The 21056-nt window shown below is 30.0% G+C and overlaps 1 protein-coding gene and 1 long non-coding RNA gene across 2 annotated transcripts; one reads left to right on the top strand and one right to left on the bottom strand.

The window, feature by feature from the left end:
* Positions 1–7752: 7752 nt before the first annotated feature.
* Positions 7753–8754, bottom strand: LOC114757738 (uncharacterized). The gene is made up of 2 exons (XR_003741608.1): positions 8656–8754; positions 7753–8169 (listed from the first exon to the last, which is right to left on the bottom strand). It is a non-coding gene; the product is annotated as an uncharacterized LOC114757738 (long non-coding RNA).
* Positions 8755–15494: 6740 nt separating this feature from the next.
* On the top strand, positions 15495–17063 carry LOC114757740 (pentatricopeptide repeat-containing protein At1g63130, mitochondrial-like). Its single transcript, XM_028946809.1, has one exon. The coding sequence runs from the start codon at positions 15573–15575 to the stop codon at positions 17061–17063; it is 1491 nt and encodes a 496-aa protein (XP_028802642.1). The 5' UTR covers positions 15495–15572.
* The last annotated feature ends 3993 nt before the right edge of the window (positions 17064–21056 follow it).

The raw sequence follows: 21056 nt of genomic DNA, 5'->3' as shown, positions 1-21056 counted from the left end.
GAAAACTACGGAGGCAGAACATATACGCACTTGCAAAGCAGGAAGACAGGCCGGAGCCATGTGAAGCTCGATCTAATGTTGACTGTGTTGTCTGTACTTGCTCAATTAAATTACGTATTTACCCTCCAAAGTTATTATTATTATTTTATTATTATTACTCAAAAAGTATTTTACTTTTCTTTTTTTGCTACATTGTGGAGTTTCGTCGTATATTTAATTTTTTAATACATAATTAATGGCAAAAAAAATTTTGATACATAATATAATAATAGTCATTAATATTCACAGGCCGAAAATATTATGATTTTTTCTCATCAAATAATATGATTTAATTTCTGAATCCATGTGTAACATTATATGTAGTTTTGAGTAAACTTGAAATTAAAAATAAATTTAAAGTCTAATTTTATTTTCATTTAAAGTATGACAATTATATACTTGCGTGATAGGAGCATAAAAGTTATTTTAATCATTTAATTATATTTTAGGTTTTATTTTAGTTTTGCTATTTTATAACGTTTTTAATCCTTTAATTTTGCAAATATGGCTAGAACTCTCTTTTCCTAATAACACCAGCAAATTAATTGTGAAAAGATATTTACATAAAATTAAATTAATTTACTGTACCCCTGGTAGTTTCAACTTTCAACCACCTCATGATACCCATATTAACTAACAAGGCAATAATAATAAGTTGCACCAAAGAAAAGCAAAGCACCAGCAACAACAATAATAATATTCATTTTTAATAGCCAAAATATCTGGGTAAAGAACATAAATATACTAATTATGTTGGAACTAATTAAAATGACAAAAAATAACTAAAAAATATATAATAGTTATCAATTCAAACTCTCCTATATAACAAAAACTCATATTTTCATAAATATGAGTATTGGTTATTTATATCTTTTTTTTAAATCAAAATTTTTTTTGAACTATAGTTTTATAACTAAAAATATTTAAATTAAAGATTACAAAACTATACCTAACACAAAAAATCCTTCTATTATTTTTTATTATAAAATCCTTAAATATGACACCTCCTGAGAGGGTAACAACCTGTGCATCAGAAAAGTTGTTCAGATCTCAATCTGAATGTTTTTCTTTCTATGTTTTTTAAATATATAATATGCTCCCATCTCAATCTAGCTGGGCTGTCTATATATAATAAATATAATTTAAAAAGAAAAACAAAAGTCAGATTCATAATCTGTTTATGCCTGTAATTTAAATAAAATAATTTAAAGTTTAGAATGATTTTCTCCCACATGTGGGGGCCAAGGAGCCCATGCAATGAATTATTGATGATATGATTCACATTGTTTGAAAATTCCTTGTTTGGATCAACATTGGTAAATCATCACCGTGTAATATTCTTCCAATCCTTAATATAAGACCTATTTAACTAATTTGATTAGATTAAAGAAGTTAGGTAAGTTAGTTAATTATAAGAAATGTGACACGTTTTTCTTAAAATACCATAATCATCTTTATTAATACCCCTTCTTTCTCTTCTACTTAATTATGATTGAGGAAATATCATAGAAGTAATTTAGAGAAAATTGATAAATATGATAAATGAATCTTATATTTAAGACTAAAACCAACTCAATAATTAGGTCTTATATTAAGAACCGAAAGAGTATAAAATAATTTTTGATATATTGATAAAATCAGGATAAATAAATAATATTTTTATTTATTTTTATATTTATTGACGTGGTTGTTTTCATATTTTAATTTGTTATATCACGAGAAAACACAACGATGATTACTGTTTATTAGTTTTTCAAAATTATTGAAATTCTAATGCAAAATTCAATAAACCCGTAAGTTAAATAAAATTTAAATAATGTATCGCATTCTTTATTGATTTTTTTAAGCAATATAAGTCATTATAAATTATTTTTCTGGAGGGTTAGACGTAATTTCTTATTAAAAGCAATTCTATCTAAACCATGGACAATCACTAAATATAAGTAGATTTTATAAGGAGAATTAGAAATTTCTCTCCCAATACATGGAGTAGTATATCTGATTAAATTTGAAATTCTAATAGATTATATTATCTTAAATAGCTCAAGATTCACTTAATTGTTCATTTCTCCATTTTATTATTTAATTATGGTACTCCCCATTTAATCTGATATACTCAAGTATAAATCAAGATATTATTTAAATATTATTAATTAAATATATTTAAATCGTATAATATCATACACAACCCATTTCCAAACGTATCGAGTATTGCAATATTTAAAATTTAAATATTAGTTTGTCACGAATCACTAGTTTTTGTGCTAGACTCAATAAATTTTTTATCATTAAGTTGGTTTTCTTATATACTACCTTCAGTCCTAATTATAAGAGCTAGTTGATTAATTTGAGGAAATTAAGAAAATAAGTTAAGTCGGTTATTTGTAATAAATAGTTGTTATTTTTTCTAAAATATCCTCGCTAATCAAGTATATTAGCCAGAACTATCATTGTTAAAAAGACTATCTTGAAAAAAATGAATAAATATTAGAGACAAAGTGAATTGGGGTCTTATATTTAAGATCAAAATAAAAGTCAAACGATGCCTTATATTAAAGACAAGATGTAGTATTGTATAAGTTGAATGATGACTTGATGAGTAATGATATTAAACATAGCACTTTTATGATATTTTATAGTGTAATTTCTTGTATATTTTATTTTTTATATTGACAAAGGATATTAATTTTGAACCCCGCAAATCATAGATAACCTTGCTTATACAGTGTTTAAATAATATTTACAGCAAATTTATTTATAAGTCGTGTAATGAGTTTTTTAAAACAATTATATACAATTAATATAAATTTGTTAAATTTCAATCAAATCAAAAATTATGCCAAAAAAGGTTAACCGAATCATGCAAAAACGTTTTGAAAAAACCATTATACCGGCATGGTGTTTAAAAAAGAAGTGTTATTATTAAAAAAAAATCCCTTAATTAGTAAATGACAACTTCTGATTAAAAAAAAAATAACATTAAATTTCACATTGTTCATTTATTATCAAGATTATTTTGGTGATTTTAATCATTTTCAAAGTGATTTCCTAAATTTTTTGGCCAACGAAGAATCATACATAGCTGGTCAAAAGTTACAGATACGATGTATGATGAGTTTAGACTTTAGAAGGTTCGTGCCAGCCTGGCTCGCAGAAAGGAAAAAAAGCCATCAATTTGCGGCGTTAATTTACATTAATATTCTTTGTTTGTTTGGCATAATTGGTGACTTGGCTTTTTCAATCTTCCTACTTTTTAAATACGTCTCTTATTATTAATATAAAGCTTAATTAACTAATTTAAATAAACTAATAATATTAATTAAATTAGTTAATATGATATGGCTTTTATAAATACCCTAAACATCTTTTTAATTTTCTCCTTTACTTTTTGAGGGAATATTAATAGGATTAATTTGAGCGAAAATTCATTAACATATGAACTAAATATTACATATATGACTAACATTAACTCCCTAATTAAGTCGTATATTAAAAATCAGAGGACTAGTAAATGAAAAAAAAATTCAGAAAAAGAAGTTTAAAATTACTTACATCTTAAATAAAGAATTCCTAAAAAAAACTTCTTGTTATTTATAAATTTAGTATTGTCAAAATATATTAAAAATTATTACCAAATATAATTTGGGATTAGTAATTTCAAACTTCTTTATATGATATTCTCCCTAAAAGATTTAATTGAACCGAAAATTATATATTGAAATAATTTAGTCTTCTTAATATTAGAGCATACTTATGTGTTTATAATAGCAATTAGCAGCAGGAAAAAAAAAAGCAATTAGCGAATAATTTAGTTTAATAAAATAGTAATTCAAATTAATGATATAACATGGATGTTTGCATCTGGAATTTTTGAATTTAAATTTTGTCATATATTTATTTCTGAATATTAATTCATATACCCAAAGAAATTCAAAAAAAAAAATTTAAAGTTTCAAAGAAACAACTTTAAATGAGATAAGAGCAAAGTTGTCAAAATAAAAATATTTTTTCTTCCCGCCCCTCCTAAATTAAACAAGGTAACATAAAAATGCATCTCCTTCCCGCCCCTTTCATCAATCCAAACAACTAATGCTAAAATCCCTCCATCCCTTCTCCTCTTTTATCTTCTATTAAAATTTCTCTCCTCCCTTCTCCTCTTTTGAGCCAAACATATCCTCAAGAGAATTTTAGAATGGGAAAAGTTCATCTTCAATTTAGTCAACATTTTTTCTTTATACTTTGATTCTAAATATAATATTTTAATTTGTTATCTTTCTTAAATTTATAGTTTTTTTGTTTGAATTCTCCTTATTAATTATATATACTAAAGGAGTTTTTTTTTAATAACGAAGTAGTTTTGAATGTAAATTGACGGGAAAAACGTTTTTAACATAAATAATTAAAATGACTATTTTGAAAAAATCAACCCACATTTTTAATAAACAAGTAGCTTGAATTTTTTTTAAAAAAATTTCTATAAATTAATATATCTAACTCATATATTTAAAACTACAAAACGTGTGTATAGCATGAAGATGCTTTGGAAGACTATGTGTCTTTTTTTGACCTGAGAAGACTATGTGTCTTTTGCATGTTGTTTTGCAGCGACCAAAAAGCATTATATGATCCTCAAATAAACAAAGCAGGCATGTGATTGTGTAAGAACACACAAAAGAAAGTTAGTGCGAAGCAAATAATCTTAGAAACATCTCATAGTTTCATATATAGAATATATGCCAAAGTTGATTACGATTCATAATAAAGTAAAGTATATGTGCTTTATTCAAACACAAGTCTTTAATTGAGGATCAACTTTTGACGTGTAAGTTATATATTACTTCCGATTCTAAATATAAAATCTAGTTTGTAATGTAAATTATACTATAAACTAAATACTATATTTAACGCTGGGAGTTATACGTGATCTTAGAGCATATGATGTTGAATTAGTTGTTGGAATTTTTTTAATAAATTTTATTATGAATTAGTATTTATTAGTTATTAATATTTTTTGCCAACAAAGTTAATTATTAACATATATACATATACTCTTCCAGTCTTTAATATAATACTTAATTACTAAGTTGATTTTGATCCTAAATATAAGATATCTTTCTCATATTTATCAATATTTCCTAAATTATCACTATGAATATTCTCTTAACCATAATTAAGTAGAAAAGAGAAAAAGAATATTAAGAAAGATGATTATGATGTTTTAGCCTTTAGGAAAAATATGTCTTATTTTTTATAATTAACTAACTTACCCTACCTTCTTGTAATATTTTCACTTTCACTTTACCTTTTGAATTTATTATTTTTTTTAATGAACTCTCTTTATTGTTCACATATATTGAGTGGGTTTTTTTTTTTGTTATCAAGGAGGTAATTTCCAATCCAAATGATTGAGAGTTGCATTTTAAGAAAAGTAATATATATTTGTTATAAATAACTCATTAACTGTTTTTTTTAAATATCTATAAATTAATTATCCTTTTTCCAGAAAAAGACAAAAAAATGATTGAGAGTTGCATTTTAAGAAAAGTAATATATATTTGTTATAAATAACTCATTAACTGTTTTTTTTAAATATCTATAAATTAATTATCCTTTTTCCAGACAAAGACAAAAAAATTAATGAGATAAATAATTGCAGATTATCATAGGTAATGGGATAGAAATATTTAGTAAAAAAAACTACGGAGGGAGGAAGAGGAGGCTATAGTAATTAGTAACAGAGGTCTTTGAAAACACACTAATTACTGAATTTGAAGGAAAATGGAGTTTCAATATTAATTAATTATGGAGATTTTATACGTTTTCTTAATGGTATTCAGTTTTTACTCAAAAAAAAGATTTTAAACGTTAGTGCCATGGAGGCTATTTTGTCATTTTGTGTTGGAACCTTGGCAAATACTCACAACAAAGTCACACACACATAACTAATAGAACATTTTTTTAAAAATTTGTGATAAATTAAATTGACTTCTTTCAGTACCAAGTCCGGATAATTTTCAAATAACTAATCATTTTGATAAAATAATTTGTTCTCTTTTAAAAAAATTAACCAATAATTGAACCACTTGAAAAAGAAATTGTAATAAATATTTAATAATTTCCCTATCTATCGACTAGCAAATTACATGTGAATAAGAAAAGTAGATGCTAGAAAAGGAAACATTATAAAGCTAAAATGTTTATTGACTTTAAACAAGAAAAAGAAAAAGGCAAAAAAAAAAAAAGGAGAGAAAAGCTGGAAGACATCAATACTCTTTCTGAAAGTAAAAATAAAGTGGAGAGGGGGAAATCCCAAGCTAGGGGCTCAAAAAGTGTTTAGTTGATTTGCAGTAATTATTCCGGGGGGAAAAAAAACAGAGGTTGGGAAGTAAATTAGAACTTCTCACACAAGTTCATGAAGAGAAGATGATGGCAAAAATCTACATTTATATATATATTAATTTTATATGTAATTTTATTTTGACCTTGTAATTTTATAAAATATTTTTTCAAACTTCTAACTTTAACACTATCAATCTCAACAAGTGGATGTTAAAATTTTAAATGTTAATAAAAGGGAAAATAAATCTGCATATCCTTTTAGTTTCACACAATTTTTAATTAGGTCTTTGAACTTTTTTTTTCTTTTTTTTTAAATCCTTATTGTTTTAGCCGTTTGTGTAATTAATCCTTACTGTTAATTTAAGACTAACAGAGCCCTAACATTGTTTATTTGGAGGGAGGTGGCTGATATGACTCTGTGTGCCGAACATTTGAAGCAAGACACATCGACATGGACTGCCATTGTGAGGAAGGAGGAAGAGAACGCCGTCGATTTGCTGTAGCGAAGAATGGGGAGAGAAGGTCGTTGACTTGTCGTCACACTCATATTGGATTCTCATTCTTTGAACTTCTCATCGAATAGGTAAGGGATGTGGTTCTTCTTCCTCTCATTGGCTTCTGATTCTTCAAATTTGGATTCTTCTCATTCTTTGAACACACTTTCTGAGTACTTACTCGAAAGGTCCAAGTAGATTTGTGTTGCTCAAAGTTTTGGTCAGGATTGGATGATAGGATTGTAGGTATTGCTTCTGACTCTTCTCACTCTTCCTGTGTAGATAAAAAATGTCTCAAACTGAATGTGAGGGTCTATTGCTATTTAATTGATTTGATTCTTGCTTGGGTTTGATTTGAGGGTCGTGATAGTTTCTTTTTTTTTTTTTTTTTTTGGTTGATTCGAGATCATTTATTGCTTCTTTTCCACCATAAAGATGTGATTAACTGGACCATTTATGTTGCAGCCTTTCATCCAAATGTTAGCACCTGGTATGAGTAAGATAAAAATACTAAAAATCACAGTTTTGCCGTGTCGGAAGCTTGGTAAAGCTTTTGCTATTATAAGATAGTTTTGATTGTGTAATGTGCTTTGTTTTGCTGTGTAGGAAGCTTGGTGCTTGGTTGCTGATAGTTTAAGTGCAAGATCAGAGAGCTTAGGCAAGAAATTTGCAATTACAAGGTCAGTGAGCTTGGTTGCTGATAATTGAAGTGCAAGATCCATGAATCTGGTGCAAGGCATGTAAAGAATAGGCTGATGCTATTGCAATTGAATAGGATTGTTAGTTGCAGGTTTTGAAAGTCCTGTTTGATGTAGATTAAGTGTTATTTCCAAGATGCATATGTAATTGGCACTTTGGAAGAATGGGGTAAATCTAAAGGTAAACTGCAAGTTGTCATTTAATAGCATCCAAAAGAATTTAACTAACAAATACATAGTCATTCCCCCATTCATAAAGCAACAGCAAAATATGGGCATATAAATTAAAGCCATGTTCAAAAAAAACACATGAAGGCACTTTTCACGTATCAAAACAGCACAACCCGTAAAGTTGTTCAATGTTTCTGCACTGGAATACAGCACATTACGATAAAAAGAGGTTCATCTACCACTTAAATTACAACACACAGTATCTAACACTTTCAGAACTTACAACTAACAGTCCTATTCAACTGCAATCAACATCAGCCTATTCTTCGCATGACTTGCACCAGGTTCAATGCTCTTGTGCTTAAATTATCAGCAACCAAACTCACTGATCTTGCACTTAAATTATCAGAAACCAAGCACCAAGCTTCCTACACAGCAAAACAAAGCACATTACAAATTCAAAACTTCACTGTGGTCAAATTGAGAAATTGGAATGATATTGTGTTTAATTCCTCGAAATAATTTTCCCTAAAATCAACTCTAAGTTGTCAAATTGAGTGTCTTTGTAGTAAAAAGAAGCAATAAACAATCTTGAATTAGCAAAACTATCACAGTTGAGCAAGCATCAACCAATTAAATAGCAGTAAACGCCCACATTCATTTTGAAACATTTTTTATCTACATAGGAAGAGGGAGAAGAGTCAGAAACAAGACCCAAATCTGATAAAATCCTCCTGTTCAACGCCGATCAAAACTTTGAGCAACTCGAATCTATTTATATCTCTTGCTTAAGTGCCCAGAAATCGTTCTCAAAGAATGAGAAGAATATTTTTTGCTGGTCAATTAAAGCATGAGAAGAATCTAGATTTAGAGAATCAAAAGCCAACAGGAGGAAGAAGAACAAGATCACTTACTATTCGATAGCAAGTTCGAAGAATGAGAAGCCAATGAATTTGGCAACCAATCGACGACCTTGCCTTCCTCCTTCCTCAAGAATCTACGTTGTGTAGGGAATCAGATTGTTTAATGTTTTTTTTTTTTTTAAATATTGTGCCCCATACGCAGCGCCGCAGCGGCGCCAGAGCCATCAGCCACCTTCCCTACAAATAAACGGTGTCGTAGCACTGTTAGTCCTAAATTAATGGGAAGGACTGACGTCACAAACTGAAAAAACAATTAGGATTCGATAAAAAAAAAAAAAAAAAAAGAAGTTGAGGGACCTGATTAAAAATGAGATAAAAGTACATGGACCTGCATATGTATTTTTTCTTAATAAAATATTTTTAAATATTGACAAGCTAAGTTTAATCTTCTTGTTGGTACAATAAGTTTAGTTCTTTTAAAATAACACTAATTGACATAAAAAAATCATCATTTAACATTAATAATATTGGGCTTATATGACTAAAAAATACTTCATAAAATTAAATAATAAAAAAATTATTCAAAGTTAAATGAAAGAACAAAAAAAACTCTTTTCCTCTTATCCATGAAGTGTTCATGGGCTCTCTTAGGAACTAATGCACGAAAAAATCAAATCCAACCGGCCAGTTCAAATTGAAAAAACAATGAACCCACTCTAGTTTAACTTGTAAACAGGCCTCTGATCTGATCAACTCGGAATAAATCGGTATGAATCAGGAAAACTGGTGAGCGCCGAGTAAACCTACTAGTCCATGAGAGTTGGCCTTTTAAAAATTTAAAAAAAAAAAATTAAAGCTTCTTTCTTGCTCATTGTTTAGTGGAAAAGCCATGGGAGCTACTCATGCCCTACCTCTGCTCGTCGAAGGCAAGGAGGAAGAAGTGTAATGAGTAATTGATGTGCGTTCAAGGATGAAAGAAGTTGTGACGGACTGATCCGGACTGAAGGAGGAAAAAGAATCTGCATTTTGCACGTTCAAGGAGGAAAGATGAAAGAGGCAAGAAGTTATGTATGTCCCGTGATACCAGCGTGCCAGGCCTTTGGTTTGAGGGGAGGGTAGGAAAGAGAGGAGGAAAAATGAGCCCCTCCCCTCATTTGGTTAAAACTTTTAGAGTGAAGAAAAGCCAAAATATCCCCTCCCTCTTCTTCCTCTCCCCATTTTAGCTTCCTTCAAATTAGGGGTTTTTGGAGGGGTTTAAATTTTTAGACCATTATACCCTTATAGTTTTTTTAATACTTCACTACTATCCATAAAATATATTATTATAATATTTATTTCAAATAAAAAATATATTAACGTAAATAAAAAATAAAAAATATAAATTATTATAATTAAAAAATATATTATAAAAAATTATTTAAAAATAAAAATTATTTAAACAAAAAATTATAATATTATAAAATTAATTGTTTTTTATAAATATATTATTTATTAAATATATTTTAAAGCTGAAAAAAGGATAGCGTAAAGAGAATAAAATTTCATTTTTCTTAGAACATATAAAATTTGTCAATTTGATTATTTTAAATATATTATTGTATTAATTAGAATAAAAAGTTACTGTACTAATTTTTTAATGCATATATTAACATGATAAGACAGAATTTTCATTAAATTATATAATTTAAATTAAAATATAAATTAATTTTTATAATATATTAATAAAAAAATATAAACTAATATGTAAGGGTAAAATAATAAATTAATTATTACTATCCTTCTTCTCCCCTCCTTAAACCAAACAAGGGATTATTAAATATCCTCTTCTCTTTTTTTTTTAATCAAACCAAACAAAGTGAGGATAAAATCTTCCCTCTCCCTCTCTCCCCTACCTTCCCCTCAAATCAAACAAAAAAATGTAATTTTTCATGTTCCTTCGAAGGGTGACATACAAGTGATTAATTTTATCTATTTTTTTTTTTTTTTTATCTCCTCGTGAATCGTATGTTTGGCCCTTAGGGAGAGGAGAAAAGGTCAAAAGGCGAAGTGCTAGTGATCACGTGGGAGAGAATAAAAATGTGGAAAGAAGGAACAAAGAGAGTTAAAAAAATAAAATAAAATACAGAGGAGAGAATTTATTGGGTCACTAGGAGGAGAAAGAGGAAGATAAGAGGGGAAAAAAAATAATATGAGTAATTATTTAGAAATTAAATATTATTTATTATAATTAAAATATTAATATTTTAACTTATTTTAAATAAATTCTAATATTTTAATATAATCAGTTTGACTTCGAATTGATTCTGACCTAAGGAACAAAAAACTGGACCAGGAACTAAATTGGTCGAGGCAGTCGGTCAATGGTCACTGGTCAGATCGATCATATTAAAATAATATAATTTAATGCAATCATCAATTCATCATTCTAATTTCTAACACTTCTAATTATTAGCTAACCAGCAACAGAGTGGAGAAAGCAAAAAATAATCAATTATCTTTCCAACATCTAATACTATGCCTCTGTCTCCACTACAAGTACTTAAATAACCAAACCTCTCAGCTAGTGAAGAAACTCGAAAGGTAGGGGCAATCTGGTGAAAGGAAGAAAGCAAAGCAGAAAGGCAGAAGTCTCAAGTAGCTTCGAGTGTTCAATAACTGAACTTTAGCTAGAGATTTTTATCTTCCCTCACTTCCCATTTCTCAAACCTCTCGGCCAGTGGAGAAAGGTAGAGATCAGAGATATTTGTTAGTTTATCCCTAAAATCACAACCTAGCTAAAAGGGGAGGGAATGTTTTTTGAGCTTACCCAATGCGCCAAAACTTGCATGATTGATTAAATTTGAACCAAGAATTTGAACTAGGCGAGGAGCAAAATCCAAGATTTGGAGAGGCAACCACCGTGCCCCCTCTGTCTCCACTCTCCACGATGCACGACAAATCAACCACCATGCCTCGTCTCTGCCACAAGTCGACCAACATGCCGCTGTCTCCACTCTCCACTGTAACTCAATGGCACTGCAAGGGATTTGGAGCAGGGAGAACAGTAGACTAGAATGAACTCAACAAAGAAGGGAATGGGAATCTTTGTCAACCACCATGCCTCCGTCTCCACTACAAATCGACCACTGCACTGCTGTCTCCACTCTCCAAGGCAACTCAACGGTGATGCAAGGGATTTAGGGCAAGGAGAACAGTTGAGCTCAACGAAGATGGAAATGGGATTTTGGCCAAGAGATAGGGACCAGGGGAATTGAACAACAGCCCTGGAATTTTTTTTTTTTTAAGTTGGATGATGTCGTTTGGGCATTGGGTGGGGAAAAAATTAAATCGGTCGACCCCCCACACTGGGAGGTTGACAGGTTTAATACCAGCTTGACCTATTAATTACCGGTTCTATAGGTAACTGGTTTTTTTTCCTTGAACCAGATTGGACTGGAGACCGGTTCACTGGTTTTCCGGTTGAATCGGTTAGTCTGGTCTGGTTTTTTTTTTCTTGTTCTAACCTAACCCATTAAGCCTTAAACAATTGCTTTAACTGGTCTAGTGTTTGACCCAATTTTTTGTTCCTAGCTCAGGATATCACAGGCCAGGATTTTTTTTTTTGGGCCAACAAGTAGAATTTAAATAAAGAAAAAAACATAATTACTAAAAAGTCTTAATAACAGTCTAAACAGCTTATAATGACAAGTTTAAAAATTAAAAAAAAACAATGACCAGTTTAAAATTTTTTTTTAAAAAAAAACAACTTCTTCTCTTCCTCCGGCACCTTCATGACCTCTTCGCATCCCGCCTAAGCGGAGACATCGCCGATTCTCTTTCCGGATCATGAACCGATGTAGGATCCGATAAAAAGAAGGAGGACCAAAGAGGCAGCAGGATGATGATGATGTTGGGGTCATGGTAGCCGGAGGAGCAGACTTCACCGAATTGGGATAAGATGACGACGACGAGGATCTAGAAATTGCAGAGAAGGGATATATAGTTTGGCGGCTTTGCGGAAGAGGCCTATAATTTGCGTTATGAGAATGTGACAAAATGCTTGCTGGTTTGTTCCACTTGATCTCGATCTTGCGTGCCTACCTTTCCCAGGTTTCTCTGGTTGTTTTAAGCGCAGAAGATGGCACCATTGCGATGAAATAGAGCCACGTCGGGGGAAGAGACACACAAATTGAGGTTTGGGTTGAAAAATAATGCTCCTGCGCTGCTTAATATCCAATTATTAAGTTGGTTTTGGTTTTAAATATAAGATTTATTTTTTATATTTATCAATTTTTTAAAAATTATTCCTATGAATACTTCCTCAATTATAATCAAGTAGAAGAGGAAAATAAGATATTAAGGAAGATGATTATAATGTTTTAGGAAAAACATGTCATATTTATTATAATTAATTAACTTACATAATTTTCTTAATTTAATCAAATTAGTTAAATAGGTCTTATATTAAGGATTGGGAGAGTACTTCCTTCAATTTGGTTTTATATATAAAATTTCAATCCACTTTATTTTTTTATATTTATCTATTTTTTTAAAAATAATCTTTATAATAGTTGCACATTTTAAAGATCCCATCAAATTATATTAGGTAATATATATAATTAGTAAGGATATTTTAAATAAGACAATACCTAATTATTACAAATAACTAACTTAGTAAACTTTCTTAATTTATTCAAATTAGCCTATTAGTTCTTATATTAAGGGTCAGAAGTAGTATAATATTAAAGAGTATAGGTGTCCGAAATGAGCAAGGACAGAGAAGCTTAGGGGCAATTTAGTCTCTCTATATTTCTAAAATTATTTTGGTCCTACTACCTAGGAGTCTTCACAGAGCCCAGTTGCCGGCTATGTCCACTCAAAAAAATGCCCAGCCCGCCCTATAAAAATGCCTTGAAAGAAATATTGGACATATTCAAGTCGGGCAAATTATTGGACAGGGTTGGGCATCAGTTGGCCCTATCAGGAAAAATATATATAATTTTATTCCCCTCATATTTATTTTCTAAATCAAATGTACTATTGCATCAATATTTAGTGTTTATTATACTTATGTAGTTTTAAATAATTTTGAGAGTTAGATGTCTTATCATTTACTGCGATCTATATGACTATTCGTTTTTTTTTATTGCAAACATTGTGACTATTGGCAATTTGTATATTGGTAGATAAGTAATTATATATGGTTTATTTTGAGCATAACTTCGATAGCCTATGGAAGGATAATTGAGTTATTTTAAAATTTGTTTTGCTTCTTGTTTTTCTAAAACTGCTGTCTCTTTATTTGGTTAAAATTAAAAGCTGATCAAGATATTTTAAAAATTTATTAAACCAAAACAAAGATTTTTTTAAATATGTTTCCATCCTCTTATGAGTATTTGGGAGTTATGGGGGGAAAAAAGATGCTCATATTTGGTTAAGAAATCTTAGAAACTAGAAAAGCAATTAAGTTTAAATTATAAGCCCAACCCGCAACTTAAACGAGTTTAAACAAATCAGTCCGACAGGCTTGGCCTATTTTTCTGATTCTAGTCCACTTCTCTTAGCTACTAGAAAATGTAGTTTAGTAGTATAATTAAGTTTAAAGTGCTATTTTAATATAAAGTTACATTAGATTATTTAGAAGGATATAAATAAATTATTAATTAATACAGTATATTGATTTGTTGGGCATAGAAACTCGCTCAACCCAACCCGCATTTACCCAACCCTAACTTATCAAAGCTTTTCATGAACATGTCGAGTAACAGGCTGTATTTTCTAACCCATTTATTCTTTAGGCTGGGCATCGAGCAAGGGTCTTACCCTGCCTAGCCTTACCCATATGCAGTCCTACTACTAACTAACTACAATTTTTAAGATCTTTCTAAATAAATATTATTTTTTTATAGGTCCTTTATTATATTTTTTTAATTTATCTTTTAAATTTATAAAACATAGTCTTCTTTTAAAATGAAAAAATGACCAAAAAAAGTTGAAAATTACTAAATTTCACATTAAATTTGTTAACAACACTTTATTTGGTATTAACAATACTAAATTTGCAAATGTTAACAAATTTTTATTTAAATTCCTTATTTAGTATTTAGTAATTTTTAACTTTTTTTGCCATTTTTTTAAAATTTGAAATAAAATTTATTTTTCATTTTAACATTGAAGAATAATTAAACTTGAAACATGTAAAATATACATAAGTTCAAGTAATTTAATTAACTTAGATATAAAAAACTTGATTAATTCTGTTAATAAATATATGCTTAACAAAATGTATTTATAAATGTCTATTGTTAGTTTTAAATTATAAATTTAAATGATATAGTAATATGTGATATTATGAAAACAAATGCTGATTATTTTGAGAAACTTAGTAGATTGTGAAAATAATACTCCATCCGATTCAAAATACAAGATAAATTTTGTTGGAAGAGCATATTTTTTGTATAAAATAACATACACTTTTGTCTAGATATTTAATGAAATTTTTTTCAATTTTATCCCTAACATATGTTCTCCTTTTTTTAAATTTATTTATTGTATCTTTTATTTATTCTTTTTATTAATTAAAATATATTTAAAAAAAATATATGCCGGGCATATTTATTATTATAAATTGATTTTAATTAATTTTTTATCAACATAAATAGATAAAATTTATTTTATATTTTGAAGCAAGGAGTAATAAATAAATATTTTAATAAAACCTGTCTAAAATAAATGTTCTTCTCTTCATAAAACCTACAAAACGGTTCTTCAGCTTCGCAATCACGTTATCACTGTTGCTGACTTCCTCCTCAAAGCAATCCCAGTTTCTGAAAGCGAATATGTTTTCCGGTAGGGCTTTAAGGTACGCCTTCTCTGCATCATCTCTTTCCCTGCCTCGTGCGGTTAGCCCCAATTTCCGTTTTCTTTCCCATTCGCCAAATCCTAAGAGCATTGAAGAGGCTATCTCTTCATTTCATAGCTTGCTTCATATGAATCCCCAACCCTCTATAGTTCGTATTAATAAGATTCTAGGATCTGTCGCGAAGATGAAGCATCACCGAACTGCTATTTCCCTTTTCGCAAAAGCAGAATGCAAGGGATTCACGCCTTCTTTATTTACTCTGAGCATCTTAATCAATTGTTACTGCCATTTGGGCAATATGTCTTTTGCTTTCTCTATACTAGGGAAGATTCTCAAGATGGGCTATCAGCCAGACATAATAACGTTAAATACTCTGTTGAAAGGTCAATGCATTAACACTAACGTTAGAGAAGCCCTTGTCTTTCATAATGACATATTGGCAAAAGGATTTCAGTTAGATGAGGTAAGCTATGGCACCCTGATTAACGGCTTCTGTAAAATTGGAAAAACGTCTGCTGCTCTTGAATTGCTTCGAAAGATGGAGACAGGGTTAGTTAAGCCTGGTTTAGTTATATACAACACAGTAATCGATGGTCTTTGTAAAGAAGGGCTTGCAATTGAGGCAAAAAAATTATATCATGAAATGACTGAGAGGGGAATATCTCCGGATATTATTACCTATAACTCTCTAATATATGGTTTCTGTTGCATGGATCAATGGCGAGAAGCCACGTGGTTGCTAAATAAAATGGGGCTGGAAGGCATCACCCCTTGTATTTATGCCTTTAATATATTGGTAGATGCATTTTGTAAAAAAGGGTGTATAACCAAAGCTGAGGCAATAGTTGGTTGGATGATGAAAAGTAGCATAAAGCCTGACGTTATTAGTTACAGTGCTTTGATGGATGGGTACTGTATGATGAATAATGTTGATGAGTCAAAGAAATTTCTCAATAAAATGATCAAAAATGATGTGGTGCCCAATGTTTTCAGTTACAATATCGTGATTAATGGGTTATGTAAAATTAATAGGGTTGGTGAAGCCATGGATCTCTTCCAAGAGATGCATTGCAAAGGTTTGGTTCCTGATATTGTCACATACACTTCTCTTATTAATGGCCTATTGAAATTAGGAAGAATTTCAAAGGTGCAAGACCTGATCTATGAGATGCACGATAGTGGTCATTTTCCAAATAGAGTTACCTATAGTGTTTTATTAGATGGATTGTGCAAGAGCCAGCGTCTTAATGAAGCAATTATGCTATTTAAAAAAATGGGTGTCCTAGGAATACAACCTGATATTTACACATATACCATTCTTATTGATGGCTTGTGCAAAGGGGGCAGGTTAAATACTGCACGACAGGTTTTTCACTATCTTTTAGTCAAAGGCTATCCTTTGGATGTCCAAGCGTATACTGCTATGATCAATGAATTTTGTAAGGAGGGCTTGTTTGATGAGGCAAAGGCATTATTTTTTCAAATGGGAGAGAATGGATGCCTCCCAGATTTTGTAGCTTTTGAAACAATCATTGGAGCACTTCTGGAAAAAGGTGACCATGATAAGGCAGAGAACCTTCTTGATGAAATGATTGCTAGGGGTCTCCTAAAACTATAAAAGAAGATTAGATACTTGGGTCCATGTCAATTGGATTGTTTAATTGCGTATATCGTAATTGAACTTTCTGTTGTACCCTTGTAATATGTACCAATCTATTCTTGTGAAGCGACGAAAACAATTTTATGATCCGACGGTGGTTGGTTCTTCATTTATTTGCAAATAAATTGGAATTGGGCCTTACTTATTTTTGTTTTCCACCAACAGTTGCCATCTTTTTCCTTTTTGGAAGCCTGAGTGCATATGCATATACCTGGTTAATTGGGGGGAAAAAAAAGAGGTAAAAAAACACTCAGCAAATTTCTGTAACATTACGCGTGTGAAACTGAAACATAGGTCAGTGCTTTATCCTCATGACATTTTTAATTTATCTTGTTTCCAAAATACAACCTCATTTCTGTTTGCAGGTCTGGGATGAATACCAATGGAGTGTGATTAAATGTCCTTTTCTAATTCCATGGCTTTCACATCTTCACCTCGTAGACATTGTGTTTTTAGAAAATGAGAGCTTTCCTGGTTTTGCTGTGAAATTAGGTGCTTGTGGTTATAATGCATTACCCCTCATCTTTAATATAAGAGCTAGATGATTAATTCGGTGAAATTGAGGAAATTAGTTAAGTTGGTTAATTATAACAAATGCATATCAACTTTCCTTTTTTAAATAATGTGCACTACCCTTTGATGGGAAACCCTGACAATCAATAGGAATATTTTAGGGAAAAGTTATAAACTTGGGAGACAAAGTGAATTGATACACTATATTTAGTACAAAATCTAACCGTCTAATTAGCTCTTATATTAAGTATCAAGAGTAATTCACCAAAGAAAAAAAAAGGATCAGAGGTAATGTCTGATTGTTAATATGATGAACAGAAGGATGTTACGTTATTTCATAGTTCATTGGAATGCTTGTATTTAAGAGTAGGTTCAAACTCTGAAACAGTTGAAAAAAGCACCTTTTTTGACAGGACTGTTTTGGAGATTAGAGGCATCATATGGTTGTGAGAATGATAAATCTGTCTTGGAAACTTTCTCATAAATTCCCTCTTCTGCATTAACCAAACACAGGATTGTTGTTTCTCTTTCTAATGGTATTTCCTGATGAGGGTGTTTAATGGCGACTTTGGGTTTTCTCAATTCAGTATGCATAATTTGCCACGATTGCGGATGACCCTGACAGGTTGGGTGAATTATCAACAAGTGTCTCGGCCAGTGATTGCAGCAATGCATCCATTCCTTGCGACAGAGCGTCTCCCATCCCATCATTTCATTTGTTTGCTCAGGTAAGGACTCCAATTGACTAAAAACAAGCTGCACCAGACTCGATTCAGCTTGAAGTTAGACAGCATGTTATGGAAGGATACGTACCTCGGTACAATGAATATAAACTACTGAGTGTCCGTTTGGATTAGTGGTAAATAACTATGATTCTAGATAATCATAAATTTTACAAGTGACACTGACTATAAATAATACTAGTTAATTGTGATTTCTATTTGGTTATGTTTTTTTATTAGTGACTTTAAGAATTATGATTATATTTGGTTTTTATTCATTAGAATCACTTGTGGATGTATAATTACCCAAAAAACATGAATTTAATGAATATTATTAAATATAATTATTTGGGGAGAGATTTTAGGAAGAGTGTGAGAGGGTAAATTAGAGAAAATTCAGTTGATAAAAATTGATTGGGATTTTTCAAAAGCATAAACTACTATTTAGTACTTATCTCATAATATTTACATGGATTTTATAAAAATTTACCCAAACAGGATAAACGTGCCTCATAATCACTTATTTAGACTTAAATGGATTTATTTGAGCTCTCACTGTTTAACCAAACATGCACTGGAACATGTATTGAATGCCTCTTTGCTTTCTTTCAAATCTTGACCAAGAATAGTTGAGTTATAGATTCTGCATTCTATTTTGATAGTACAAGTTAGAAAGATTAAGGAAACATTGAAAAGAAACTCCTCAACATGTCTAGTCTAATCTTTAAAAGCATAGCAAACCACATAAAGATGCATTGCTAATGCTGATTAATGAGTGTAGGCCTCAGTCGGGTATCTCTCAGTAGGTTTATATGCTTGGTCTCGCAATCTCCTACCCGTAGTGCTACGCAGAATAGGTAACCCACTATCCAGAGATTAGATTTTGCAGCTAGCGAAAAAGTATGTAAGCTTAAGAGGGTGTTGGATAAGATCAAATTATATTTTCAAAAATAACTTTATGGGAAAAAAACCTTATTTTTGAGAATAAATTTTGAAAGAATAGATTTTATAAAAAAGTGACTATGATAAAATAATAACATTTGAATAGTTGTTAACAGAAACACTTTTTATATGTACAAATTACTAAAAGATAGATTTTATAATATACTTTTATTTGAAGTAATAAATTTGTTATTAATATATTTTTTGTCAATATAATAAGTAATATGTAAAAAATGTAATTAGTAAATAATTAACATGTGTATATATAATATTAAATATGTTTTTAGAAAGATGATTATTTATTTTTGCCAATAGAAAATTATTATTTTACTTTAAAGATTTTAAACATAAAATCTCATAATATTTTTTCTTAAAGAGGAAAGACGGAGCTTTTGAATGTAATGGGTGTTTTTGTCCAAATATCATTGGACAACTTCTAACAAGAGATACTTAATGCTCCAGTAATAATATTTTCACCACCAAAAGTGAAGAGTTTTAGGTTAAAAGTGGTTTAGGAGGCCAAAACCATAATTTCAAGCCAAACCAAGGTTTTGTTAAAAAAAAAAAAATTGAGGTGTTTGACTGATTTTTTGGATGAAACCATGATTTCAAGCCCAAAAACACTTTTTATCAGTTTGCCAAACACCCAATAAATCCCCCCCGTCAATCCTTTTTACAATAGTTTTTATCATCTCTCCTTTAATTTTTCTTTAATTTGATTTGATGGCAGGTTTTTTCTCTGCCCCAAAGGCCCGGTTTATTTTATTAAATGGTGTTGTAAGGAGAGTGAAACGATTAATTCCACCTTCTTCATTTGAAATATTGATAGAGCCGGGAAAACGGGCCGAGCCCGTCGGGCCGGCCCTTTTAGGCCCTGAAATTATGAGGGCCGGGCTTGATATTTTTCTCTTAAAATGAGAAATAAGCCCTGGAGGGCTGGCCCTGGAGGGCCGAGGGCTTAAAAGGGCCGGCCCTGGAGGGCCGCGGGCCGGCCCTTTTAAGCCCTTTTATAATTTTTTTTATTTTTAAAATTTTTTTATATAATATTAATGCTATTAATTTTTTATATTGTTGATAATATTTCAAATATTTAGTTATTATTATTATTTTAAAATTAAATTTAGTTTTAGACAATAATTTATCCAATTAAATTTTTAAAAAATGGGTTAATTTAGACTTTAATAATGATTTGATTTATATTATATGCGTTGATATTTTTAAACTATATATATGTATTTGATAATAGAATATTTTTATACTTATATAACTTGTGATTCTATAATTTAAATTAGAAATTCATGAGTTTCAATAACAATGTTTCTCACATTAAAGTAAAATAATAGTTAGATTGCAAAATTTAAAAATAAAATTCTTATAAAGAAGAAAAACTAGATATTTTTGTTACGAAAGAAAAACATACTTATGAAGAAAAGTAATTAATTATAGTGATGATGAAGTTTCAAAAGATTAATGATAGTGTTTATTTATTACACAATTGCATTATAGATAAAACTTTTAGATGTTGTTATATTGTTAATAAATGTTTTAAATGTTCTTAGATGTTGATGAATATTTATATATGATGATATTTTATATTTGTGACTTAATTTTATTCATATCTATGTCTTTTATTAATAATTTCATTGGTTTATTTTCATATTTTTATAAAAAAATATGATAAATATAAAAAATAGTATTTTTTCTTAAACGGGCCAAAAGCCCGCGGGCCGGCCCTAGCCCTGTAGCTTAAGGGCCGGGCTTAGCAAATTGGGGT

The sequence above is a fragment of the Neltuma alba genome, unplaced genomic scaffold (assembly GCF_004799145.2).
Source record: "Neltuma alba isolate B1F8T4 unplaced genomic scaffold, ASM479914v2 tig00010623_pilon, whole genome shotgun sequence".
NCBI lineage: Eukaryota > Viridiplantae > Streptophyta > Magnoliopsida > Fabales > Fabaceae > Neltuma > Neltuma alba.
The sequence above is the reverse complement of the archived record's forward strand: the minus strand, read 5'-3'. Positions and strand labels throughout refer to the sequence as shown.